Here is a 26,659-nt window from a genome sequence, read left to right as displayed (position 1 = left end):
GTAAATATACTGAATATTGCAAGTAGTTACCTGACCAAAATGTTCCTCATGCTTGATGAATCATACGTGATGAATCATATGGTGAATTATCATGGTGATGAGTATATTGATTTAATAAAAGTTTCAGTAGGCTGACCCTAAAGGTCAGTGTAATACTATGACTCATCCAGATATTTTGAGTTCTTCAGACTATCTTCCTGTTTTGTGATGTTTCTCAATTTATCTGATCCTTCATTGACTGTTGTGGTAGAGCTGTGTTGTTTTTCACCTTCTTTTGCCCTTTTTATAGATGTGCTTCACACACAGCTACAGCACAAACTAAACACTGCGGTAGACTTCATGGACTTTTAATGCAATAATATATAACTGCACCGCATGTGAAAACAATAGTGCACTTGCTAATGCTTAACCATACTTTTAACCAAAGCTAAGAATATAAATACAAACATATAATCACATGGCACCGGATCTTTGGTAAAAAATAAAGAACTCCAAAGTCTAGTATAAGCAGCATTTATGGTTCTGTTTCTACTTTTGAGGTTTTTCAGATCCACCATTGTACCATGGGTTTGCAGTCTTCATTGCGTAGGATGCTAGGTACAGTCCTGACTACTTGTTTCTTTCTTCCATACCCTTCAGAGAGCAATGTTCCTCTGAAGCCAGTTTTCATCAAGCAGCCGGGCAGTATTGTGTTCCCCCTGCATTCTGACGATCCCGGTCGGGAGGTTACCTTCAGCTGTGAGGCTCAGGGGTATCCACCCCCAACTTACAGGTGAGAGTCTGCTCTGCCTCACAGAGGAACCCCTATCCCTTGGATTTTTGTAAGAGAATTTTTTTGTTCTTGCTGTCATCCATACATCTTAGTGTGTATTTCCTGTAACTTGTCATTGAAAACCAAATTGTGAAATGGTTCTAATTTGATTTTTTGAAGGTCCACCTCAGAGCTGCTAGGAGATTATTTCTTCTTGCTAGTAAACTAACTTCAGCTTTGATGTCCTCTCTCAGAAAATATCACTGAACACCAAAGCCTTAGTAGCTTGGCAGTTCAAAAAGAGCTTATCGTGCATAAATGGACTTTTCTATGAGGTTAACCTCAAAATTATTCATCATGTGTCATAGGTCAGTTCATACAAGTCCATGACCTAAATCATGACCTGAATTTGACATTTTCTGGAAAATTATGCCTCACATGTACTGTAACTTCCTGGGCCTTGAGTTTCACTTCACAGGGCAGTGCAGCTGTCGACTGTATATTACAAGTTACACATGTCTTACCTCATACACATCACGTTTCATGAAACGATCTCTCATAACTAATTTATTAAGTCAAATCTAGTATCTGCTGGCATCTGACAAACTGTCAGTAGAGGTTCACTTACAGTATACTACAGAAGTGAGTACAGCCCTGTACTGAATGTCAATTGATTTAAAAATGTATCGTATTATCAGAAATTGTAAAAGTAAATCTTGAACAGTAGGGTATTTTGTTTGGTGTAAAATATTAGATAGGTTTAGGTTTATTATATTAAAAGTAAAATCCCCACAATAGATATCCAGTGAAACAAGTCAATACACCTGTCATCACTGAGATTCAAATCTTTGAATATGATTTGATGACAGACTGGCTCAGTCTTACTCTGCATGGAGCACACCGATGCTGTGTTCTTTAGAGGTTCTTTCATTCCTTAGATGTTTTTCAGATGCTCGTCCTGGAAGGATTGTTGCCTTTCTCTTTAAAACACCCCAAAGGTGTTCTTTTGGTTTCAAGTCAGACGACATACTTGCCGAGGTCATAGTTTCCAATTTTTTCTTACATAAAAACTCGTGTGTGGTTTTGGCAGCTTTGGATTGTTATGCTAGAATATTCTTCTTCTGCCAAGCTTCTGGAGACCGGGAGCCATCTTGTCAGCCAATATTTTGGAACATCCACAGGTATTCGTGGTGCTATCTAGAAATGTCATCTCCCCAACACCTTTTGTGTTCATGCACCACACATCATCATACTCCCACTGTGCATCACTGTAAGAACTATGCGTTCACTGTGGTAGTCCTGGCGCAGTTCACACCAACATTCTGGACCCCATCTGAACCCAACAAATGTATCTTGGTCTCGTCTTACCAAAGAACGTGTTCCCAATGCTCATCAGACTTCTTTTCATGTTCAAATTTAATCTTGTTGCTTCTCTGCCGAAGAGCAAGCTGTTTTTTCCCCCCTCAATGCTGTCCATAGACATTTACTCTATGTGCAATGTACTTCACACTGCCTGAGCTGTCGCAGAAACTCAGGTATCCATTGATAACCCCTGTGTCAAGTCTGACGTTCTCACCTGTTTTTCAGAGATAGACTGTGCAAGCAGCACACTGCCCATGGTGTCACTTTAGGAAGATAGCCAGTATGGCTTGTCCCCAATTACTGCAGGTTTCAAGTGACTTTTTTGTTGTAGACTGATTTTTCTGTATGATTTTCTTTCTTTGTGATTGATCCAGATTACATATTTCATTTCACAGACAGCCCAAAAGTTCAAACTCCAGGTCATTTTATAACCATGTTCATGTGATTTGGGTAATTGGAAATCATAGTTGTAATAATTAGTTTTGTTTCAACGACCACAAGTTTTCACAGGCAGAGGTATGCCTGTGATCACAGGTGTATTCACTTTTATTTATTTCACTTTGGGGTTGTATTGTAAACATATCTTTTCAAAAGTATCTGTTTTGGGTTGCTCATAAGAAAAAATACTTGTAAACTTAAAAATAATGTAATTATCTAGAAGTGTACAGTTTTGAATCTTTTAAGTAACATTTCACAGGGGTGTTCTCACTTCTGTGGTTTACTGTGAACAACTGATAGCATTCTGTTAAGCATACTGTACACACAATTTAGAGACTTTTATGAAATATGGTTTCAGTTGTGGATTCATTTGTAGATTCATCTTATTGCCATTAAAAACATGGCTAGTTGAATTTCTTCAATATTAGCTGATGTGATTCAAATGTATGGCAATGAGAACCATCATTGAGAGTTTATGGGACAGTCCACCAGTGGGTTCACAATCTCATTTCTCACCAAAATAACTACATACTTTTTCATTACTAGTTTCAATGTAGTTACTGAATCATTCATTAAGATCATTCGGTAAGCCTCAAGATTAATAAATAAATAATGATCCTGCAGATTTAGCAGGTTTAGACAATAAAAGGGTAGAGTGCAGTTTGGCTGCAGACCACTTTGTTCTGTGGAAACCCTGTTCCCCTGTTCCAAAGGTGCAGGGACAGAATCCCCATTGCTCAAAGCAGCAATTATTCCTGGAACTGAAGCAACTACAGCTAGTGATTATTGGTTGTTCTTGAGATATTATAGTTTCATATACTTGTGCTTCAGCAAACACTCTTCTCAGGACACCTAAGGCAGTCTTTCATGTCATTGGATCAAATCATTCTTGCTTATCCTACCAACTTGGAATTTGCTCCTGCTTGGCTTCAGTAAAATTGCAAATGCCATCTCAGGTTTACTTTACCCCCTTTACATTGTATGGTACTCTTTAGACAGACTCGCAAAGCAGACAGAGGGTGAGTTAAACTAAACAGAGGAGCTGAGGGGGAGAACTAACTTCAGAAGAACAGTAATGTTATTTTGCCCATACTCATAAACTCACAAGAAACATGACTAAACTGAGCCAACACACACACATGAACATTTTAACTACACTACTCTCTGCCTGCCCATTAGGCCATAGCCCCCCAGGACATGTGGTGGACACCACAATATTCAGGAGGGAAAAAAACTTATAACAGCAGGCAAGGGAGCACACTAGACCTCAATACATGTTGTTTTCTGCAGTCTGTCCCTGGATGAAGGGATGTATCCGTCACCAGCTGGGGCATCCATATTCTGCCTATTCATGTTGAAAGTAGGTCACCAGTGATCTGTTTGTGTTCTGTTGAAAATGCTCAGTGTTAGAATATTTATCCTTCATAAAGCAAAACAAAATGAACAAAAAACACCTTTGAAGAATAAAGCCTGATGTCAAGCCTTGGAACTTTTGACTTCCAAGTTTATAATATCTACTATTTTGTCTTGTTTTCATGGAATTAAGACTCCGTCACACTTAGAAGATGCTTGCTCTCCATGACAGCCTGCCAGGATGGTTAGAGTGTATTTTGCTGTAGTGTATATGATAGAGGACTTTTTCTTCATGAGTGCCAAGTGAATTTCGTATCCCTCTCTCGAAATTGAGCTGTATTGTTTTGTTTATACAAACATGATACATTATGAGGCTTTGACACCTATATGTCCTGTTTGAATAGTGTTTTCCCACCTTCATGATGCATTTCCTCAGCAACTCTGTGCTCTCTTTATCCACAACCATTGATCAGCCCTTAAAGAAACTGTCACAGTATGGAGGCTCCTGCCGGGCCACCTCCATCTGCAGCGGCAGAATTTCATGTTGTCCTATCGGTGTTGCATTGTGTTCGTCCCTCAGGTGGGCGGGGCCCATTAGGAAACCCGACACCTGAGGGTTGTTTGTCTGTCTATATATGTTGTGTCTTTGTACCAGCTGACTGCTGGTTATTGTACCCTTAATCTGGATTAGTTCACGGGTTTTGAGTTTGTGCACTTTATCCATTAAATCCTCCCTTTTTCCTGAGACTGGCATGATCGCTTCCTTGTTTATTTGCACTCCTTGGCCGTCACAGAAAACATAGAAGTAAATGGATGTTAAAGAAAGCAGTGTCTTGAAAGTGTTTTTACTGAAAACACTTGAAAAGTAAAAGTAGGCTCCACAAAGCCTGCTCAGGGCTAGCACATGTGATTTTCCTAAAGAATGGAAATTATGAAGGTTTTATGCATGTACTTTCTGCTGTGTTTATTATTTTGCATACCTCTGAATATTATGAAACAATAGCTTATTTGGGGTCTTCTGTCCTTCATCAGTTAAAACACAGCTTTTTCCATCTTGTTGAACTCATCTATTTATTAGTGCTAGCGCCATTTTATGACATAAGTGGACAGTTAAGGTTCCCAAGCAAGGGTTCACATTGCAGAAGTGTCAAAATTATTTTGACAATTTTGAGCTCAAGTTTGGAAACTTTGGAGGCATTTCTCTGTCACGAGCACATGTCTTTTTAGTGAAGAAGAAGAAGATTTCAGGTGGACAAGGGCACATTAATTTGTCCTGCTCAAATCCATCCACAGCTACCATTAGGCTACAGAGGGGCCCCTGAGTTGTCACTGCAGTTCTTGATTTTCCTCATCTGAATCTCTTTGATTCTAGATCTAAAATCCTATCGCCCAATCAGTTTAATCAGACAGATGCCCACTCAGCTTCCATAGCCCTGAAAGCTATTTATCAGGGCTGTTTTTTAGGATGCTGTAGTAGATAAGGATCGGGATGAAAAACTCAGAAACCATATTGCTTCACTTCTGAATAAGTTGTGAAAGTTCCATTTCGACAGTTCAGCTCAAACTGGGTCTAATTTGAACTTAATTCAGCCTTGAAAAGCTATTTCTTCAATGTCTTATCACTTTAGCTGCAATCTCTCTCTTACACACTCCTTCCCTCCCTCCCTCCCTCTCTTTCTCTCTCTCTTGCTATTTATCCCATTCACTCTCTTGGTTTCAGCTTAGAGTTGCAGACTTTCAAACTGCCATTTAAATGGTGGAAACGATGAATGTTCGGTGAAATCTTGAATTAGAGTCTAACAAGTCACTCTAATGTCATTAAACGGTGTTCATTTTTATGATTACCCTTTCAGGCATTAAAAAATTCTATCAAAGGAATGGTTACTCTGCTTCATTTTTTGTGCGGTTTTTCCAGTTTACATCTCTAACATCTGTAAATAATTTTAATGTTCTTAAAATCCTGTAACAATTCGAGGTCCACTTTTATTATATAATGTTCTTTGAGGGTTTAAAGGGTTTACTTTTGCATCGGGACCTTCTAGGAATGTTGAGTCCTATAACTGTGAATTTAGTTGCCAGCATCACAGTTTCTTGTTGTGATCTAGATTCAGAATGTCTATTCAAAGAAAGAAATTAAATTAAGGGTTTTTTTTGGGTACAGACTGCTTTCAGTGTGTACTAAATAGTTCTTTCAATCAACATAAATTCACTACAGGTTCAGAATTAGTCTTGCTACTTACTATTATGATTAATACTGCTCTATGGTTACTTTATACATCAATAACAATTACTTTTGTCTGCTGTGGTATATGCAGACAGTCTTATTTGTTTGAACATCTGTACTGACATGATAACTATGTCTGGATTTGTTTTGTAATCACATCTTGAGGTTGATGAAGCCATGCCATTAAGTGACTGTGTGAATAGCTCACAGACTATTTGGTGGGCTGAGTGTCAGGAACGTTTGCCAAGTCCAAGATAGGTTTGGCCACATGGGAAAAAGCAAAGATGTTCAAGGGCAAAATGAATGCGATGGAAGTTCTTACAGGAATATCCTGCTTACTTTCTCTGCCTCTTCCTCTTCCTCTGATTTGTGATCAGTGATCAAACACCACAGCCCTTTAGCCTGTAACCTCCATACTAGCTAAGCTTGTGTTTTACAGGTGGAAAATGAACGACACCTTCATTTCTCTTCGCCCTGGCTCTCGCTACATCGTCTCAGGAGGAAACCTTCGCATCAGTCAACTCAATAAAGATGAGGATGTTGGTATTTACCAGTGTCTGGCCACCAACTCCTTTGGGACCATCCTCAGCAGAGAGGCCAGTCTCCACATTGCCTGTGAGTTATTATTATTGCTATTTTTTTATTCTTTTGGAGTGTTTAGAATGTAGACTCCAAATACAGAAAATCTGTTGGGAATTCCATTTGTTAATTTTGATAGTAGTATTAATAGAGCACAGATGATGCTGGCTGAGTTATTCTTTTTGCTATCACGATTCAGTGAGGAATCTTCCATTGCAGATGGACAATGGTAAGATGTTCTACTCAGGAAAGGAAGCCTGTGGTTCTGTGGCCCATGTTTCTCAGTGTTTAATCATCTTTAATCCTTGACACTCCAACAAACCAAGCAGCAACTCGAGACACAATCCTCACTTTTGAAATCACTAATCTTTCATAATAGTTTCTATGTAGTTGTACTGAATGTTTCAGAAGCAATATATCCTAATATTATTACAGTTATTAAAAAGAAGTCTGGAGGGATAACAGTGTAAAAGTCAGAAGAGCTTTTGGATTGCTATAGCATTCCACTTTTGTATGTGTGTATATCAGTCAGAGATGACATCACTACTTTTCTTCATAGCTAAAGGCAGCACCGTTCTTGATAGTTACTAACTTTGCCCTAAAACCCTTGCAAAAATATCACAGTTGAAACCCTGGATCAACATAGGCTTATCCTCTCCCTTGTCAGTAAGGAGCTCAAGTTTGGTATGATTCTGATCCTGGGTTTGATCACTCGCGCTCTGAGGAATCAGGCCTTCCTGTTTACTGCCAAGGCCTGGCTCAGGAAAGTGCTTGTGATGGGCTTGATGTGATCGTGGAGGTCCTTGGCGAAGCGCTTGAACCTGATGTTTTACTGCTCACATTTGTCTCTTTTATGATACGCGCCAGGAGGGAGCTCTGATGGCAAGGTGAACTTGGTGCTTCTCTTTTGATGGCTCACAATGTTAATGGCAGCTCCGATACGGCATGATAGATGGTTGCAGGAGATTGAATCTCGATGTCTGTTTCCTGCGGTTGGACTCAGGACAAGCTTATAAACAGCCCCAGCATCCATCAGAATCCAGAGAAGGAATACACTGTCATAAGACCCCCAGCCTTTATACATTATTAATATTTCCTCTATTACCTGGGCCTGACCTGGCCTATGTGTCATACTTATTGGTGCATCGGTTGTCCAGCTAGTTCTACATTGAGGTGCCAGTCAACCAACAGAGGTTGAAGCAACAGACACTGTGGATATCTCATCTTATAACCTTTATCTGCTCCACCCTTGTACAATATAATTATCTGGTGTTTGAGCATGTTCGGGTGAATCAGTGCAGACAAAGAGTGGGTGGTATAATTAAAAGTCTCTCAGGAGTAAGTCATAACACTGCTAACATTTTAAGCTGCGTGGAGATTTTCGAAATATGGTCTTTTAAGGTCAAATTAATTGTTCGATGATAAAAATGTTGTGGTTGGTTATTACAATTAAAAATGTATATAAAATTACAAACAAGTCTTGACTTTGTCTTGAATTTAAATTTTTTGTTTTATTAAATTTAGTTAATAAAATTAATTACATTAATGACATTTTAAGGTCTGCATAGTACAGTCTTAGAATTAATAAATACATGTGTAGACACTAATAATTCAATGAACTTCTATTTCATAAAAAAAAAAAAACAGTTTTAACTATATATATATTTCAGTGCTGCATTACAATAGTGTTAGAGCCAAGAATAAACTCCACTGAATGCTGTAAGGAAGAACCCTTGGAGGACCAGACTTAAAAAGAAACCTATCCTTCTTTGGAGGGGAGGAGCTGAGGGGAAGCAGTCAGAGGTAGCAAACTGCAGCCTCGCATCAGCGTCCAATCAGGTGGTGGGGCTACAGGTGCAGCTCGACGGAGAGACTCCACAGATTGTTAAGTATGCACAGAGGTGTGCTTACCGCATGATACTTTAAGATGTCCTTGTACCAGCAGGGACTCTGGATGATGCAGCCATAGCAGCTTAGCTAAGAGGGGAGATCCAGAAGCTAACACGGGCATGAGGGCTTCCTGAGACATCTGTACCGTTCCTAGCCGCCATTAGCGAGTCTGAGTGATCACATGAAAGAGGTTTAAAAAAAAAAAACATTTCAGTTTTCCAGTTTCCTGTAATTATATGTGGCCACGATTCCCAAGCTGAGAACCTTTTATCAAACCAAACACCTCACAGAATATGTAGGTTTTCAAGGTTCTTGTCAGGATTCTAACTGCAGCATCCCCGATTAGCTGGAGCTCGTTTAGACACCTAATGGAACATTTGAGACAGCAAGTCATTGTGGTCTAACCTTGAGGGGATGAATGCATGTGCTGTTTTTTTTCTGCATCATTTAGCGAGAATATATTTTTCAGCTTTTTGCAATGTGAAAATGTGAAGATAGGCTGTTGCAAATGGTAATGTTGTCAACATAAGCATCAAAGGAAAGATCAGAGTCAAATGTTGCACCAGGTTTTATATATATACTTTTATTTTATCTAAGTTGGAGGAAGTTTCTTAGCATCGTTTTTTATATATATATTTTGCACACTCTTTAATCATATCAGGTTGCTTGTTCTGTAGTTTGTCTAATAGATGCAGTTTCATATCATCAGCTTATCGATGAAAAGCAATGTGTACAAATACCCGTTCCTTGTGGGATAGCAAATTTGACATTTATGTATGCAGATAAATCCTCATTCATATTTACAAACTGGTTCTGGTGAGGTTGATTTGGATTCGAACCTGTACAGCGCTATTAATGTAATTCCAGCAATATTGTCTATTCTGTGTAATATATGGTATATGCTGTCAAAAGCTGCACTGATATGAAGTGGTACAGTCAAAGAGAGTCAGCCCTGAGCCTGGGTCAGTCATAAGTTATTTACCACTTTTACTAACTCAGTCTCTGTACTGTGATGAAGTTTAAATCCTCATTGAAATAATTCATGAATTTGGCTTCTGTGCAAAAATGCAGAGATACTGTTGTGCTGTAACCTCTTCTAAAAGCTTCGAGATAAAGGAGAGCTTTAGGACTTGCCTAGAGTTTGACACTACACTGGGATTAAGGTTGGGTTTCTTAGTCAGTAGTTTGATGACAGCTAATATGAGAGATCTAGCCACAACCTAGCCAGTGTAAATGTTCAGATTGACTGGTGTTAAGAGGGATGGTTTCTTCATTAAGTACCTATTGTAGAAACTGGTAGAGTTACATTTGTTTGCTCGTTTGGTCTATAAGATTCCAGTTGCTCGAGTTCTGATATCAATGTTTGGCTGAAAGAGGTGTGTGATTATCTGAGACGAGTAGTGTGGCCTGAATGTTGTATCTTTTGTTATCAGTTTAGTCATTAAAAATGCATTAAGTCAGTGCTGCTGTGGAGATGTGTGCAAGTGCTTCAGTACCTGCTCTGGTTTCTGGCTGGTTTCAGTGTTGTGCTGTAGAGGAATCTAGAGTTATTTTTGTTGACTTCAGTTAGAGCTCAATCTAAATAATTAGAACATAGCTCATTCATAGAACACTCCACTCAATTAAAAAAAGTTCTTGATCAGTTAGATCCTATTTACATTTTCACTTTAGCTTTCGACTGGCTTGTTTTGGTGTGCAAAGGTGTAGCAATTACATCAAGGTGTAGTAATTACATCAAGTAATTACATTAAGGGGATAGAGTAATCAAGTGATGACTCTAAATAACTCTAAGTAAGTCGCTCTGGATAAGAGCGTCTGCTAAATGCCATAAATGTAAATGTAAATAACGTTAAATAATTAACTTTATTTAGAGTAGGTAGTAAGGTACTACACAAAGCTGAGTCAAGTGTACTCAGTCACCCAGTCGAGTTCTATGGGAGTGGAAGTCAAGCCAGTCAGAACTGACAGATTGGGGAGGTTTTCAGAGAAGCCAGGGCACTGTTGGCAGATGTGATGGCACGAAGCAGTGGAGAAAGCAAAGGAGAAAGTGTCATTTATGCAAAACAAGATAATGGCCTGAGACAGCATGGGATGGGCTGGGGGAGACAATATATTTTCTCTACTGTTGGCAAAAGTCAGTATTAAATCAAGTGTGGGCCCGCTGTAATATGTACACTGAATTTTGTTTTGAGGAGTGCCCACTAAGCCGAATAATGATGCAAATGCTTTTATTAGAGAGTTTTGTGCATCACCAAAATGGATATTAATATCCCTGGAAAAGATCACTACTTTCAAGTGGCAAAAAGTCCTCATATCAAATTCAGAGTAGGACCCAGGTGGCCTCTAAATAATGAGGGAGGCGAGGATTATTTCCTGCTCGTGGTTAGATCTGCCACTTTAAGGAAATGTATTTCAAAGATGCTGCATGTGAAATCTTTGAGTATAACGTGCAGTTCTGGAGACAAGCATCGCATCTTCTACTCAGACTGAAGAGAAGAGTAAACACAGTTGTATCTGAGAGGGCTAACGCCATTTAATCATACATACTCATATAATAGTCAGAGAGTGCTAAATACTTATGATGGTTTTGTTATAGTAACTGGGTTAGACGTACGCCAGAGGTGGGACCAAGTCAGTGTTTTGCAAGTCTCAAGTAAGTCCAAGTCTTTATCCTCAAGTCCCGAGTCAAGTCTCAAGCAAAGACAATCAACTCAAGTCAAGTCTCGAGTCAAGACAGGCAACCGTCAAGTCAAGTCCCAAGTCTGAAACTTGGAATTTCAAGTCCTTTCGAGTCTTTTTTTTTTTACAGGCACCAACGCTTTACGAATGCTACGCTGATGCGTTTACTCGTTTTGTTGGTGTCCGCCAGCCAAAAGATGACAGATCATTTACATTTTATCTTCTTTTAATTACATAAATGTACTTAAACAAGAATGTTTCGTTACATCATTTTACACGAAAATAGCAAGCTTCATCGTAAGCAAGATGCTGTCATTACGAATGGTTATTCTAAACATTTGGATAAAATGTTTAAAGATAGACTAAATAAAATGTTAGGGTTATTTTTTCATTGTTTTCTGTTATTGTGGGGTCACGGTGTAGGCTACTATTGTTACCTGGAGATTCAGTGGGGTCACATATTCTGATGGCTGCCGTCAGAATTGGTGACCCCAGTTAAAAAGGCTCACCTGTACATCCCATTCATGATTTCTTTGTTGGCTGCAATGGTGAGGGGATGGTAAATCTTGTTTAAGTACATTTAAGTAATTAAGAGACGATAAATGTAAATATAAACATCTGTCATATTCTGGCTCGTGGACACCAACAAAACGAGTAAAGAAAGTGCATCAGCGTAGTTTACGTAGCATTCGTAAAGCGTTTGTGCCTCTGAACAGAAACTGTGAAATAGCGCCCCCTGTGGTCACAAAACTCGACGGTCACAGAATCTGGTGTAACGCTGGTCTGCGTCAGAAGGACGGAAATGAAATTAATGGGGCGCACTTTATAAATATTAATATGCATTTTAAAATTTAGATTTGGGGTAAAAAAAAAAATCAAGTCTTTGCAAGTAAACAGGTTCAAGTCCAATTCAAGTCCCAAGTTATTGGTGTAAAAGTCCAAGTCAAGTCTAAGTCTCTGAATATTTTTTCAAGTCAAGTCAAAAGTCTTAATATTAATGACTCGAGTCTGACTCGAGTCCAAGTCATGTGACTCGAGTCCCCACCTCTGACGTACGCTACCTAAAAGTCCTCAGAGCAGACCATTAATTTGCTTTTGTCTCATTTTCTTTGAATTAAATTAATAGAGCAAACTTTGTAATGTTGCTTATACTTTTGATTGATCTGAGGAACAGTCTCAATAAAGTAGAAATCAAGATATCATCTGAAGACATCTAGCAGAAAGTCAGGTTAGACATTTTATCTTCTATTCAGTAACTACATTAGACATCTTTCTCTGATCTTGGACCATACAATGTTTTGTATAATGTCAGCTTAGGAACATGTTATGAGCAAAGTAATAATTTCAGGTGTTTGTCTACTGTGTTACGGTGAGAGCTCCGGACCCTTCCCTGTGGGTGTGCCGCTACGTTGTCTGCGTGTCTTTATGTCCATGTATGTACTTCCGTGGGTGTGGGTTGTTCGTGAGTGTGTTCGTAGTCTCACCTGTGCCTTGTCTCGAGATCACGAGGGTACGTGTTGATCACCTATTTAATTTGCGTTCGCGCAGTGTCTTGTGCTCATCTTTGTCTAAAGTTCCGTGCCTGTGTAAGTGTGTGGATGTGCTTGCGCTCCGTACTGAGCTTCACCGTGTGTGTGTGTGTGTAATAAACGTGGATTGCACCTTCGACGCTCGTCGTGCCTCCTTCCTTCGGGTGTCACATACTGGGCCCATCTCTGCACTGCTAATTGTGGACAGCCCAGGTGTAGTACCTTCATAATGTCCTCAGACATGGCTAATCAGCTACAGCAGAATTAACTCACTTGCATTTGGCTAGCAATTTACTACTTCAAATTGGATATAATCCTTCACAGTGCTGATAACATGGAACAGTGTAGAGAGATTGAGAATGATATTTACTAAAACAGGTTAAACCATTATTAAATATGATTATGGGGTTAGTTTAAAATTGACAAAGTAATGTAATCTACCATGTAGTATTTCATTTGCATGCACAGTCATAACAGTCTAAGGAATGCTATTAAACCATATTCAACTTTTTCTAGGTGAGTTTTCCTGAATATTCAAATTATCATCTTATGTCATCTTTAAGATGACTTGGGTTAGCTTATTAAACTTTGGTTAAATACCAATATGTAGTTCCAAATAAGCAATGGTCACAACATGATTGTTTTCATAGAGAAAACCCCAGCCTCAATAGCTCTGCCATGACTGATTATCCACAACTGAAGGACCGAATATTCAGCATCTGCTCTATGCATATTTTATTACATTAAGCACATGGGCGCCAGTTTTACATATGTGATTACACCAGGCTTTGATTCTCCTGTATTATTACAGTTGGATAGAAATAAAGCAGTTAAGAAGCAGCACACCCTGTCTGTTTTAGCAGCTGCTCTGAGACAAACTCCACACAAATTTAATTATAAAGTCACATCTCCCCCCCTCCAAAAAAATAACCCTACAGAAAAACAAAACACAAAATACAGACCAGTGTCATCTGCAAATAGAGAATTTGTTGATTTTTGCTAGGAAAAGGGAATGATAAAGGTTTTTGTCTTTGCTATCCTGCAGTTTATGTTTCTCTTATCAACAATGACTAGATGCAGATTGCGTCATCAATGATAACAGTATCATCAGGAGTGCTTAGGATGGTACAACGATGCTTTCATTGTGTAATTTACATGTGCAACACTAAGTAAGGCTTACATAAATACTTTGTCCCTATCAAATTATGACAATAGACAGGTCAGTGTTAAGAATCATATCAGCCTAAAGCTACCGCTAGACTGGAAAAGAAGACTGCAAATTGAAGTGCTTGGTGACTCAGGGAAGAGGTGAGTCTTTGTTCTATGTTTTAAGGCAGTCAGTGACTCGGCTGTACAGACAGTCGGTGGATTTCCGTTTCACCGGCCGCGAGCCCAGACAGAGATGAGCCTTGATGCGTATCTTCTCCGTGTCTTGAGGGAGCGTGCTTCTAGTTTAGTCGAACTACAGGCACAAAAGACAATGTGGAGCAAATCCCATCTGACTGGTGGTTTTGGGTACCTGAGAGGTGGTCCAGTTATTGCTTTGTAGGTGAGCGTCTGTGTTTAAAATCTGATGCAAGTGGAGGGGATAGAGCAGGTAGAGGTGACGTGTAAAGACAGGAATGATGGCTGCTCTTTCCATTCTTTCTTATACTCACTTCTCACACTATGTTTGAAATGCCTTGTTTTAAAGTATAGTATATTATTTACATTACACATTTTAAACCCATGTATAGTACACCAGTGAATAGTACACCAGTGAATGGGCAGTCATGGCCTGGTGGTAGGGAACTGGTCTTGTGACTGGAGGGTCGTGGGTTCGATTCCCAGACCTGAGGCCATGACTGAGGTGCCCTTGAGCAAGGCACCTAACCCCAACTGCTCCCCGGGCGCCGGGCTAGGGCTGCGCACCACTCTGGGCACGTGTGATCCACAGCCCCCTAGTAATCACTAGTGTGTGTGTGTGTGTGTGTGTGTGTGTGTGTGTGTGTGTGTTCTAACTGCACAGATGGTTAAAAGCGGAGGACAAATTTCGATTGCGTTGAATCACAATTGACAAAATATAGCACATTTACATATTTATATTTACATTTACATAAGACTATTGTGTGACTGTGTGAAGCACAGTAATTACACAGTCTTTTGCTAAGTCTGTCATCTCTCAAGCAGTTCTTGTCTCACTGAAATGCAGATGAATCGTGTGACTCCAGACTCCATACTTAAACTGACTGTAGTATCACACCCATAAGACTCGCCTCTTATCTGTGTCGTTGTTCAAATTATCACTCTCATAGTCTGAGACTTTCCTTTGTTGCCTGTCAGCTGGTGGTGACCCAGTCCTAGGTTAAGCTAATTTGAACAACTTTAAAATTGGATTTACCACTTCAGCAATAAAGCCTGTGACCTCCTCATTATTTTTTATGTTGTCAAGTTTCTACCAGTGGTTTTCTCCCTTACATTTTCCTGTGCCCTGAAATGTTTGTTGGATTATACAGATTATGGATTATGATGTCAATTTGATTTTTGATTTTATTTCTTTAAGTTATTATTTAAGTTATTATAACAGTGCTAGAGGCGATCTTCAAAAAGTTCTTCTTCAAAGGTTATAGTTTTTTCTAACCTCTGCTGGACCTCTGCTCTTGCAGTAGTACACCCTCTCCTCCAGTTCCACTCTAAGTACATGCTTGTGAAACCTCTAGCCTAGCGTTCTACGTGCTGCACGCATGGCCCAATATTTGACAGTACATGATTAAATTTTTAGTTGCTGATTACAGAGTCCGGGACAATTACAGAGACAATTTCTTCTGCAGAGCAACTTTTTTTAAGGGATACAAAGAGAACTTAGCTTTAATTCAATATGTAGCAGCAATCAAAGTGCTAGATAGAGTTACAGTACAACTATAGAACAAGCCACCATGTCAAAAACACTGCCTATGCAGCCAGTGTGAAAACATCCAGCTATACATCCAGCTGTAAATCTTTGAAGTATGGGGTAGTGGGTATGTCAGAGGTAGCCATGTCAAATGGAGGATCTTCCAGCAACTGTAACCCATGTCATGATCAGATATAAAACCAGATAAGATCAGATGAAAACCTTTTTGGAGTTTTTGTCCAACACTCAAATGTCTCCCATCATTAACTTGAGCAATTGCACCAATGTCTTATGTCACCTCATCCAAATGCAGTGGATGCAGGCGAGATGCACCTCCATTTGAATGCAACAAAGTCAGTGTCTTGACTTTGGACAGTACCCAAATCTGAATTCTGTCCTTTAATCATCACTGCGTATTTGTCCTAAGTGAACCTCATCTCTCTCCTTTTAACTCTGTACCTCAATGCATTTCTCTTGTATAAGTGAGACATGTAAAAAAAATCTGGACAGTTCATTTTTGTCTGCAATTAGGGAAGTGTCACAGTACTTTTGGTAGGGTCATGTGTTTTATAGAAATATCAGGAGCACCAATTTTCCTAGTGTCCACAGACCTCAGCTTTGTTTAACAGAGATTTATGCCTTTGAAAATCGATGAAGCTACATTCCTAATAGACATAGCTCTTTGGCACTGAGACATTTATTAGCGCTCCATGAATCAGCAAACCATATAACTTACCATTCCAGTCGTTCCCTGAGGCAGAAACAATCAACCGCTTTGGTTCAGTGGGATTCAGTGCTTTGAAATTCAGCTCACCTCAGAGCTGGGCTAAAAATGGGTTCTCTGTGTTGGGCCAATGAAGGTAAAATGGGAGACATTTTCTCAATATTGGAGCAATAAAGTTTTATTTTTTTGTTTATTCATTATATTCATGCAACATTTACATAATTTTAACAGAAATAGAGATGCATAGTTTTCCCATTTCAGGCTTGTTTTGCTCATAAGATATTTAGTGTATTATCTGAAACTCAGTATTCTGTTTTATACCTTGAAGATGAGCATAAGATGCTGAATCATCGATCTCCAGTTTGACACATTATCATGGAAAACCTAGAATATGCAAGTTTCTTAACTTTTTGTTGAAAGTCTCAGCTCTGTTGCTTGCAGCACAGTGATAGTTTGAAATGCTTTCACTTTGGTATTGGTGCTTTTTTTTGGCTTAGAGCTCAGTAAATAAAGTACCAGAAGGTGGATATGACTGTGCTGAATAAGTCTGTTTATGGATCTGGGCCTCATAGGACTGGCTTTACGAGATCTAATATTGGCATATCATATGAAATGAATGTGAGGTCAGTTGAGCACTGAATGAGAAACCTGAGCATTCCAGAGGAAAGGTCTGGCTCTAAGGTGACTGATGACACAGCAGCCCCATATGTTGGGTGTGTTCAGCTGGAACAAATCCAGCAGTTCTTCACTGAGCCCTCCTGTTCTGAGGATGGTATCTTCATAATGTCTGTGTGTGTGCAGGCAGGTGTGTGAACATGTGTGTGTGTGTGTGTGTGTCTGTGTGTGTGCATGAGCAAGAGAGGGGACAGACACAAGACGAAACAGAGACGGAGAAAAATCCTGGCCTCTGTAGGATTGATTTGTTTTGAGCGTGGCTGCATGGCTCATGAATATTCTATTTGAATATTCAAATCCCCAGACAAGCCTCCCTCAGTGAATTAAGGTGCAAGAAAGGTGCAGACAAGAGCCATCACAATTTGTTCAATTTTGAAGAAACAATCAAAAGATAGCTCAGTAAATATATGATTGTTTTGGTTGAGAAGATAGAATAATTACTCTGTTTTGAACAAGCTGCTGTCATACAGAATGTGGATTTGCATATGAAAGCAATCATATTAGTGGTGAGACAATTCTACATATTTATTTGACAAAACACTGACATACTGTATCTTATTTGTTGTATTCATATGATGAGCATTATAAATTCATACATATACATGTTCCCAGAGATCATCTGGTTGGTTTTAATATTGGCTTTTTTTGTCAAATTGTGTAAAATTATGTAGAATTTAGAGGTAAAAGCTGGCCTAATCTTGCTTGAATATTTGGATTATTTATACATGATTTAATGAGAGAAAACGTGAAGCTTATTGCCTTATGGTGACAATTTTCAATGCACATGCGGCTTACGTGATGTTAATCTAATAAGAAGTGTATGCGAAGGTTGTTCAGACAGACCAAAAGAACAATGCATAATGTGGCTCATCTCTGCAATTCCAACCAATTTCTAACAGATCTGGAGGATTTTAAGACCCAGAGACGAAGTCCAGTGAGGGTGCGCGAGGGCCAAGGGGTTGTTCTGCTGTGTGGACCTCCGCCACACATGGGAGGTGAGTCATAGTCTATCACCTTCTCTTTTGGGGTTCACAGAATGGACTTTTATTATTTTTTTACAGCTGCCAAAGAAAAAAATATAGTGTGTTCCTTAAAGTTGTTCTTATAAAATTTTACTTTTCATCATTACTCTTCATTTTTTTATTGTTTACTTTTACTGTTTAGTATGTCTATATTAGCATATCATAACATATCTATATCCATGGGTAAAGAGGCTGGTTTGCATGGTCTTTGTAGTTTTTTATATAAATTTCTAGTGCATATTGTTTATTGATTACATTAATGAATAGTCCTCGCATACCGACACCATTACCATTAAAACAAAATTACCTTCTTTAGAATACCAGGTAACTTCAGCAATCAAAGAGTGACACAAAATTTGCTTAACTTGGCCATGCTGTACACTCTAAATGAAGTCATTAGAAACCCCATGAAGAGTAGTAATTACAGAAGCCAACTCTGGCTGGTGCGGTAAGCTCTTTCTTGGTTGGGCTCATGTCTCTCAGGGTTCTGCAGTGTGATTTTTCTCCCACTCTTAAAACAACAGTGCACAGCTGTGTTGTCTGTCTTCTCTGCATGGCCAAACAGCCTGGCTATTTTAATGGTTCCCTGATGGGGCCAGTGATATTGTTTAATCAGCAACTTCAGTCCGCTATCAATAGGCCCTAGCCCTTCTATAGTCAACCATCACTAGCCCATAGCCCTTATATAGTACACCATCACTAGCCACTAGCCCTTCTATAGTCAACCATCACTAGCCCCTAGCCCTTCTATAGTCAACCATCACTAGCCCCTAGCCCTTATATAGTACACCATCACCAGCGCATAGCCCTTATATAGTACATCATCACTAGCCCCTAAGCCTTCTCTAGTCCCCTATGACTAGCCCATAGCCCTTCTTTAGTACACAATCACTAGCCCATAGCCCTTCTTTAGTACACCATCACTAGCCCATAACCCTTCTCTAGTACACCATCACCACCAATTCCCATTTTGGTTTTAACTCTTGGTTTAATGTAATTAATAACGAGCTAAATTTCTCTCATATTAAATGTCACGGGAAACAAACTCTCCGCCTACTGTCTCTGGCTGCGTGTGGCATTCTTGTGAAAAGCATAATATGTGGTAACACTGGTAGAAGGAAAATTAGTGGCGTGTTCTTTAAAGCTTCCGTCCGAGGCCTTGACATCTAAACATAATGCAACTAAAAGTTTCCTTCTGGTTAATAGCAGCCACTATCATGGTTGCCATGGCAGTGGGACTCCAGTACAGAAAAGAATATATAATAATATATCATTGATTTAACTGGACTTTGGCAAACCATACTTGTGCTCAGTACAGGGGACTTTAAAGACTTATGTAATATTCGATTTTTTTTCTTTTCAAGCACATTTTTTTTTCCATGTTACCCAATTCATGATGTTGAAATAACCCCTTATGAAAGATTAATGTGAATGACAGCAGTCACCTTTACTGGTACATTGCTCTTTATAGGAAGAGGGAAAAATTGGATAAATCCCTGTGTTACAAATCATTTTGGGTTCTGCTTTGCCAGTAGTCTTGAACCATACAGTCGTGATTTGTGGCTCATGCGAAGAATCACAACTCAAAACTGTTCTGAAAGCAACTGCCTTGGAGGCAGAACAAACCTAATTGGTTCAAAGCAGAGCTATTAGGATGGCTCTGAATGGCTCTGGCTCAAACCATTACCAGTGTCATTCAAAATAACCAGTAAGTGGAGTTTATCTTTAGAAAACAATACGCTTTTTCAGTAGGCTTTAGATGAAATTTCATTATATAGGAAACTTTTTACTCAGTCATATTTTTATTGTTGTTGTCTGGACAATTATGTGGCCAGCTAGCTAGCCTCTAAAGTTGCATATTCTATGCTTGCTTGTTTGTTGTTAGCTAGCAAGGTGTCGGTCAGGTGAACTAGCGTTAACTGCTAGGAAGCAAGCTAAACAATGGCAACCTAATAGCTTGCTGGCAGTCGTAATTGATGTTCAGTATCTTAGAGAGAGCATGTTTTTGTTGCTTTTGTTTTTTACCTTAACTAATGGCTTGTAACCTTTTGACGTCAGGAAAAAAAACGTAGTTCTTTGCCTCATTGCAGAATTGCAACCGGTGCATGCAACCATGGAAAAGTTGCCATGGTGATGGCATTCCCTCAGATGAAACTGCAGAATGATGTATTTATTGCTCTTCTGCCTCTAAGGCAATAATACACATGGAATAGTACATGAATACTGCCTCCGAGCTAGCTGCAGAATGGTATAAAGTCTGAGGCAAGTTTTAATGTGGAATAGTAATTTCCTTTTATAAAAGTGGTATTTCTGCTTGTGTGGGGAATGACATTAGTCATCAGAGTGTTTTGAAGGGTTTCTAGTAGTCTGTCCTAATAACTTTGAAAACGTTTGGTGTAGTACAAGAATGGTAGGCCTACATTTAGCAGTCAACTACAAACACTACTGTGTTTCTACTGACTACTGTAATGTGTACTTAACCATTTCTGCCACAGAGGAACTGTGAGGTGAACATATTTGAAAATCTCAGCCCATTGCCTCTTAACCAATCAGTTAATCTCAGCCCATTGCCTCTTAACCAATCAGTTAATCTCTGCCCATTGCCTCTTAACCAATCAGTTAATCTCTGCCCATTGCCTCTTAACCAATCAGTTAATCTCTGTCCATTGACTCTTAACCAATTAAGTTCATTCTGCCTCCAAGGCCTTCAGATTGGTTTTGCGTGAGCTGATTTGTATGCAGTCAGACTAAGGTCATCAGCTATAGTTTGACCTCTCCCCTATGACCGTAACCTCTCACCATTCATCCAGAGAGATCTCCTCCCACTTTATCGTCACTTTTCAACACAGCTATTCAAGCTGAAACTAACTGTCCATTGGTATTCTCCAAGTGCCCGTTAGCCTGGCGTCTGTATATGACAGTTGCTTATAAGTCAACACCCACTCTGGACATTGTCCTTGTCTTGCTAACAACATGCAATGTGGTTCCGTAAGCATCAAAGTGCATCCCCCGACACTTTGTGTCATGTCTGATAAGAAAAACAAACAAAAAAGCCCATGGCATACGATGCAGAGTGCACAGCCTTCTGCATTACGTTAACAGGCCGACAGCCATCGCCTACTGCTGCTTTGAGTGCTGTGTTTAGAGTAATGCACCAGACCTTATTGCCCTAATGGAGCTGGGACTTTTACTCTAGCAAAGTCTGAAATCTTTTGGGTTGTTTTTTTCCTTCTGAACCCATGAAGGAAACTTGAGCTATATCTCAGACTTTTTTTATTCGTTCACAAAAGAATTGAAGCATTCTATTATTTACTGGAGGACCCTGTCTTTAAATTTCTATATTAGAGCAGTACTTGTAGTCCAGGTTTTGTGTGTGTGTGTGTGTGTGATGAAGACATTTGTTGCCCTATGTATTTTCCTCTACCTTTTTCAAAAGGTTATTGAGGTTTCTCAAGATTCATATCACTTATAAGTTCTATTCTTGTAGCTTGGGATTCTTATTAAAGTTTCCTATATCTTTTAGTAATCTTTCTTTATTGTTGTTTTGTTATTCTTGTTTGTCATTGTTGATGTCATTGTCATCTTTTGCAGTAGACTATTTTAAAAATTATTAAATGTGTATGTGCTTGTCAGAACAGAGCATCAAATGTTTTATTAATGTAAGATGATCAGATAGCTGCATGGATTTAATTTGACATACAGTGGTATGATTTGTCAAATAGGCTGTTTCTTACCAACTTATCCATTGCTTGTGTGTATGTATACATGCATGTGTAATATATGCCTACACACACACACACACACACACACACACACAGAGCGCAATACCAGTTTCAAATGACAGTAAAATTGACCAATCATATCTTCCCTCTTAGTGGGCGGGCTTAATTGTATGATCATTTCCGCCCGCTGTGGCGACGCTAGCTGTCGTTAGCGTACCACCACTAGCTAGTTTCGATTCAGTCCTTTGATGCCCTTTGATCTGATGCGTTGTTTACATATTCCGCTTCCGAGGAACACGGAGCTGTGAACCTTATTTTGTTGGAACCTTATTTTGTTTAAGTAATCTAGTACAGATATTACTGTTTATTGCGTTTCTAAAGCTGTACTGTCGTCTCAGATTTTATTTATTTATTTATTGCAGTTAATTAGGAAAGGAAACAATTTTTATTCGGGGGGGGTGGAATGGGAGCGGGCCCAGGTTTAATGGTCACGGTTCACTACTGATATAAATATATATATATTTCTAATCTATAGGGTTTAATATGACGTTGGTCCACCCTTTGTAGCTAGAGCAGTTTCAACTCTTCTGGGAAGGATGGCCATGAGGTTTACGAGTGTGTTTATGGTGATTTTTAACCATTCTTCCATAAGTGCATTTGTTAGGTCACATACTGATGTTGGTCGAGAAGGCCTTGCTCCATGAAGCTCTCTGCGCACTGTTCTTGAGCTAATCTGAAGGCCAAATGAAGTTTGAATGTCTGTAGTGACAGAAAGTTGGCGACCTCTTCACACTATGCCCTTCAGCATCTGCTGACCCCGCTCCATCAGTTTACGTGTCCTACCACTTTGTGGCTGAGTTGCTGTCATTCCCAAACACAGCCATTTCTTGTAATACAGCTAAAAATTGACTGTGGAATATTTAGGAGCGAGGAAATTTCACGTCTGGATTTGTTGCACAGGTGGCATCATATCACAGTACAATGCACAGTACAAAGCTCCTGAGAGCGACCCATTCTTTCACAAATGTTTGCAAAAACGGCCTGCATGCCTAGGTGCTTAATTTTATACACCTGTGGCCATGGAAGTGATTGAAACACCTGATTCCGATAATTTGGAGGGGTGAGCGAATACTTTTGGCAATAGCCTATAGTGTATACACGTTTCAGAGAAACCAGCTTCATTACTTGCACAGCTGAAGAACCTCTGACCAAATGTCCTGTTTCTCTGGAAATGTTGTTTTCTTCTGCTGTGTATCTATCTATCTAACTGCAATTACCTGAAATCTTCTTCAGATGTATATACATGAGGAAGAAATGGTTATGACCACACACTGGATATGTGTGTCATTTAATTTTTTTTATTAATGCCACACAAACCAGCGCTCAAAGACAACACTGGTCTGGCTTGAAGGACCAACAGGATCTAACCAGCCTCCTCCTTTGTGTGACTTCCAGCAGCCGGTGGTTATTTTTTCCATAAATACATGACTGCAACTGAGGTGGATTGTAGCATTTGTCATCACACTAGGCCTTATTGTACTGTGCATGACATCTTTTAACACCTAAAATGTTGCTTGTATTGTAAATGGATGTCATCTTGAAAGGACTAAACACTGCTACGAACGACCAGTATTGTTTGCTTTGGTAGAGAAGTTGTTGCTCTATTCTTGAATGAACAAAGCTGTCAATGTCTGAAACCCTCCATAGTGGAACCTGAGCATATCTGTCTTTGGAATCAGATATCGTGCTTTATCCCTTATATCCAAAACATACATCTGTACTGGCTCCTTTGGACAGGAGTGAAGGGGAATTCTTCATAACTCACGATGAACTGCTCATTTGATTGCTGTGTAGACCAAACGTAACCCGCCAGAATACTGACAGAGATCTGCTGAGATCTGTGCAGGATACAAAGAGCTTTTTGGCCTGATGTTGGACATGTCATAGACATGTCGAGCTCGGAGTGTGCAGATTGCAGGTGCACTAAGGGGAAACTGCTTCATTTCTTTAAGCCTCACACAGAGCTGTTTGGAACTGATAATGGTGCTTTCTTTACCTTCAAATGGATGGTGAAGGCCACTATTGGACTAATGAACTGTGTGCTTCCTTGAATGTCTTTTTCTCTCCCTCCAGTCAAATAGTCTTCTGCGCAGGACCAAAAAAGCAGCAACAGTTTGCAGGAGATTGGGTTCTACCGTGCAGGTGTCGGGCACGGTCACATTCTATAAAAGTCTATAAAAGAGAAAAAATTGCTGTCCAGTCAAGTCAGGAAATGTTACTGTCAATTTTGAGTGCAAGTTGAGTCTTGTCAAACATATCTGTCATTAAAATTAGATTTGCAGTGTCTCTGTTGTTTTGTAAGGAATCAACACATTGATTACTTCAGTTCACGCAATCTCACGGTACACCCTCTTTTCACTGCTCGCACCAAAATGCCTCCGTGTCTTGGCTGTGCTCATGTAATGGCGGTGGCTGGTGTTCAACTCCGCTTGGCCTCTCGTCCTGCAGAGCCAACCTTCTCATGGATCTTCAACGCATACCCCTCATTTGTGAAGCAGGACGCACGCCGCTTCGTGTCCCAGAAAACTGGGAACCTCTACATCGCAAAGGTGGAGCCGTCAGACGTGGGCAACTACACGTGCGTGGTGACCAATGAGGTGACCAAATCCAGAGTGCAGGGCCCTCCCACGCCGCTCGTGCTCCGAAGCGATGGTAATTGCTCCCGCGCCGACGCTTGCGTGCCAATCCCGGAGCAAATGACCGATGTTTGTATTACACCTGGAAATGGTGAATGCTTGGAGCTCCTGAAACTTGACTAAACTGTTTCTTGTACAGGAATTATGGGTGAATATGAGCCAAAGATTGAAGTTCAGTTTCCAGAGACCATGTCTGTAGCCAAGGGGCTAACGGTGAAGCTGGAATGTTTTGCGCTGGGAAAGTGAGTATATCACAGTTGATGAACGACCCAACAAGGTGCTTGCATGGAATAATACAGCATACATAATGCATTGCATAAACCTTATATACAGATTGCATAAAAGCTATTTGACATTTCTATATTCCACATGTCACCATCCACGGTGCACAACAACCTGTGATTTACTTATTTATGTATAGGCACTTTTTCATTCATGGGATATTAATGTATGTATGGGAACCTCACTAAAGTGTTATTGGTTTGCTGTAAATGTCTTGTAGAGCTCTAATACACATTCACCATCTTCTGACTGACGTTTCCCGTCTGTAGCCCAGTCCCAGCGATCAGCTGGAGGAGACTGGATGGAACACCTTTCCCCCGAAAGGTGGACGTTAGCAGGGCTAGCAGTGTGCTGGAGGTCCCGTACTTCCAGCAGGAGGACGCGGGCCAGTACGAGTGTGTGGCCGAGAACGACAGAGGGAGAAATGCCGTCAGAGGAAAGCTTTCCTTCTATGGTAGGTTCTGCAGTTCTGTTTGAAATGATCAATTCTCAAATTATGTCTCGGATTAAATTATCTTTACTATTCCCTGGACGGAAGCATTTTCCCACCACCAGTTAGCCTCTGGCTAATCAAAGTACAGTAAATGCCAACGCTGGTTTTGTCCCGACACCTGCAAAGACTTTGTGGGTGAAGTTAATTCACTGTGCATTAGAAATGTATACCCAGAAGGAAAAGTTGACATTGTACACTTTTACATGGCTTTACTTTTTGATCTTTAACCGTAACAGCTCAAAAATGCAACAAAAAAAAAACAGCTTTGGCTGATTTGTCCTGATATTTCTAGAAGGCCGAGAGGTTATAGCTCTCTCACTGAACTGCTTCTTTGAAGTGTAAGAGTTTCTGTAGAAGTTGGCCATCCTTATAAGACAGTCTCCTCTTAGTCTCTAGTGACTCACCCAGCTATTGGGCAGGTGATAAAAAGCCACAATCTGCCATAGACAGCATTTTGTGAGAAGTTCATCCGTGTTGCGGTGTTCTGTAATAATGATGATGGGAATCTAATGTGCATCACACTATGTACTCATTCAGTTGCAACTCACTGTGTTATGAAACATGAGCGATAAATGATGCTAAAGCTAATCTTTGCTGAGTAACTGCATTTCAGACAATCTAGCATTGTGTTGATCGTAATGCGGAAATTATAGAAAGTTACATAATTATCTTTACATTACAGCAATCTTATTGTCGTATTTTTGTAACTACTACAACTACTACAACTACTTCTACTACTACTGCTAACTACTACAACTACTACTAACTACTACTACTACTAAAACAACAACTAACTAGTACTATTACTACTACTGCTACTAACTACACTAACTTCGTGCAGAGCTTCACTTGATACCAACTCTTGCCATTTGTCTTACATACTTTGCAAAGTGCCATGTTCAATTATTCCCAGGTTTGGGCATTCCAATACCTTACCTATTGATTAATAACTGTGTTAGTTCATTTATTGGCTCATTCAATGCCTGGTTTGTTTACTGATTTATCCAGAGGGCAGATCAATCTATAACTCGTAGCCTCATTGTCAGCAGGCACAACAGTGAGTAATTCATTGTCACGTTCGGCATTTCGTGCGTTTCTAACTCCCAGCCCCACCTCACTTGCTGGAGAGGCCACAGGACGTGCAGAAGGCCATCGACGACTCTCTGGTGTGGGACTGTAAGGCCGTCGGAAAACCCAAGCCCTCCTACAGATGGCTGAAGAACGGCGAGCCACTGGAGGCCTTCGAGGTAAGTGCAGGGAACACCGGACTGGTGCGTACTGGTGTCCGGGCTCTGAGGGTCATGGGTGAGTCTCTCCAGGATTCTGCATCAGATGAACGGTTAGCAGAATGTCGAGATTAAGTTCGGT

General features: G+C 40.0%; 1 protein-coding gene across 10 annotated transcripts in view; it reads left to right on the top strand.

The window, feature by feature from the left end:
• Positions 1 to 26,659, top strand: part of cntn3a.1 (contactin 3a, tandem duplicate 1) — an 87,259-nt gene that overhangs the window by 36,555 nt on the left and 24,045 nt on the right. For 8 of the 10 annotated variants that reach the window (XM_076984403.1, XM_076984401.1, XM_076984399.1 and 5 more), the window contains 7 exons: positions 640 to 772; positions 6,568 to 6,743; positions 17,976 to 18,071; positions 24,329 to 24,532; positions 24,656 to 24,758; positions 25,068 to 25,252; positions 26,399 to 26,538. In XM_076984403.1, the coding sequence (XP_076840518.1) occupies positions 640 to 772; positions 6,568 to 6,743; positions 17,976 to 18,071; positions 24,329 to 24,532; positions 24,656 to 24,758; positions 25,068 to 25,252; positions 26,399 to 26,538 (1,037 nt within the window). Of the gene's footprint in view, positions 1 to 639; positions 773 to 6,567; positions 6,744 to 17,975; positions 18,072 to 24,328; positions 24,533 to 24,655; positions 24,759 to 25,067; positions 25,253 to 26,398; positions 26,539 to 26,659 lie in introns of those variants that run through there. The other 2 variants (XM_076984408.1, XR_013122798.1) reach the window with 2 other exon arrangements.

This window comes from Brachyhypopomus gauderio, chromosome 21, assembly GCF_052324685.1.
Source record: "Brachyhypopomus gauderio isolate BG-103 chromosome 21, BGAUD_0.2, whole genome shotgun sequence".
NCBI classification, from domain to species: Eukaryota; Metazoa; Chordata; class Actinopteri; order Gymnotiformes; family Hypopomidae; genus Brachyhypopomus; species Brachyhypopomus gauderio.
The sequence above is the reverse complement of the archived record's forward strand: the minus strand, read 5'-3'. Positions and strand labels throughout refer to the sequence as shown.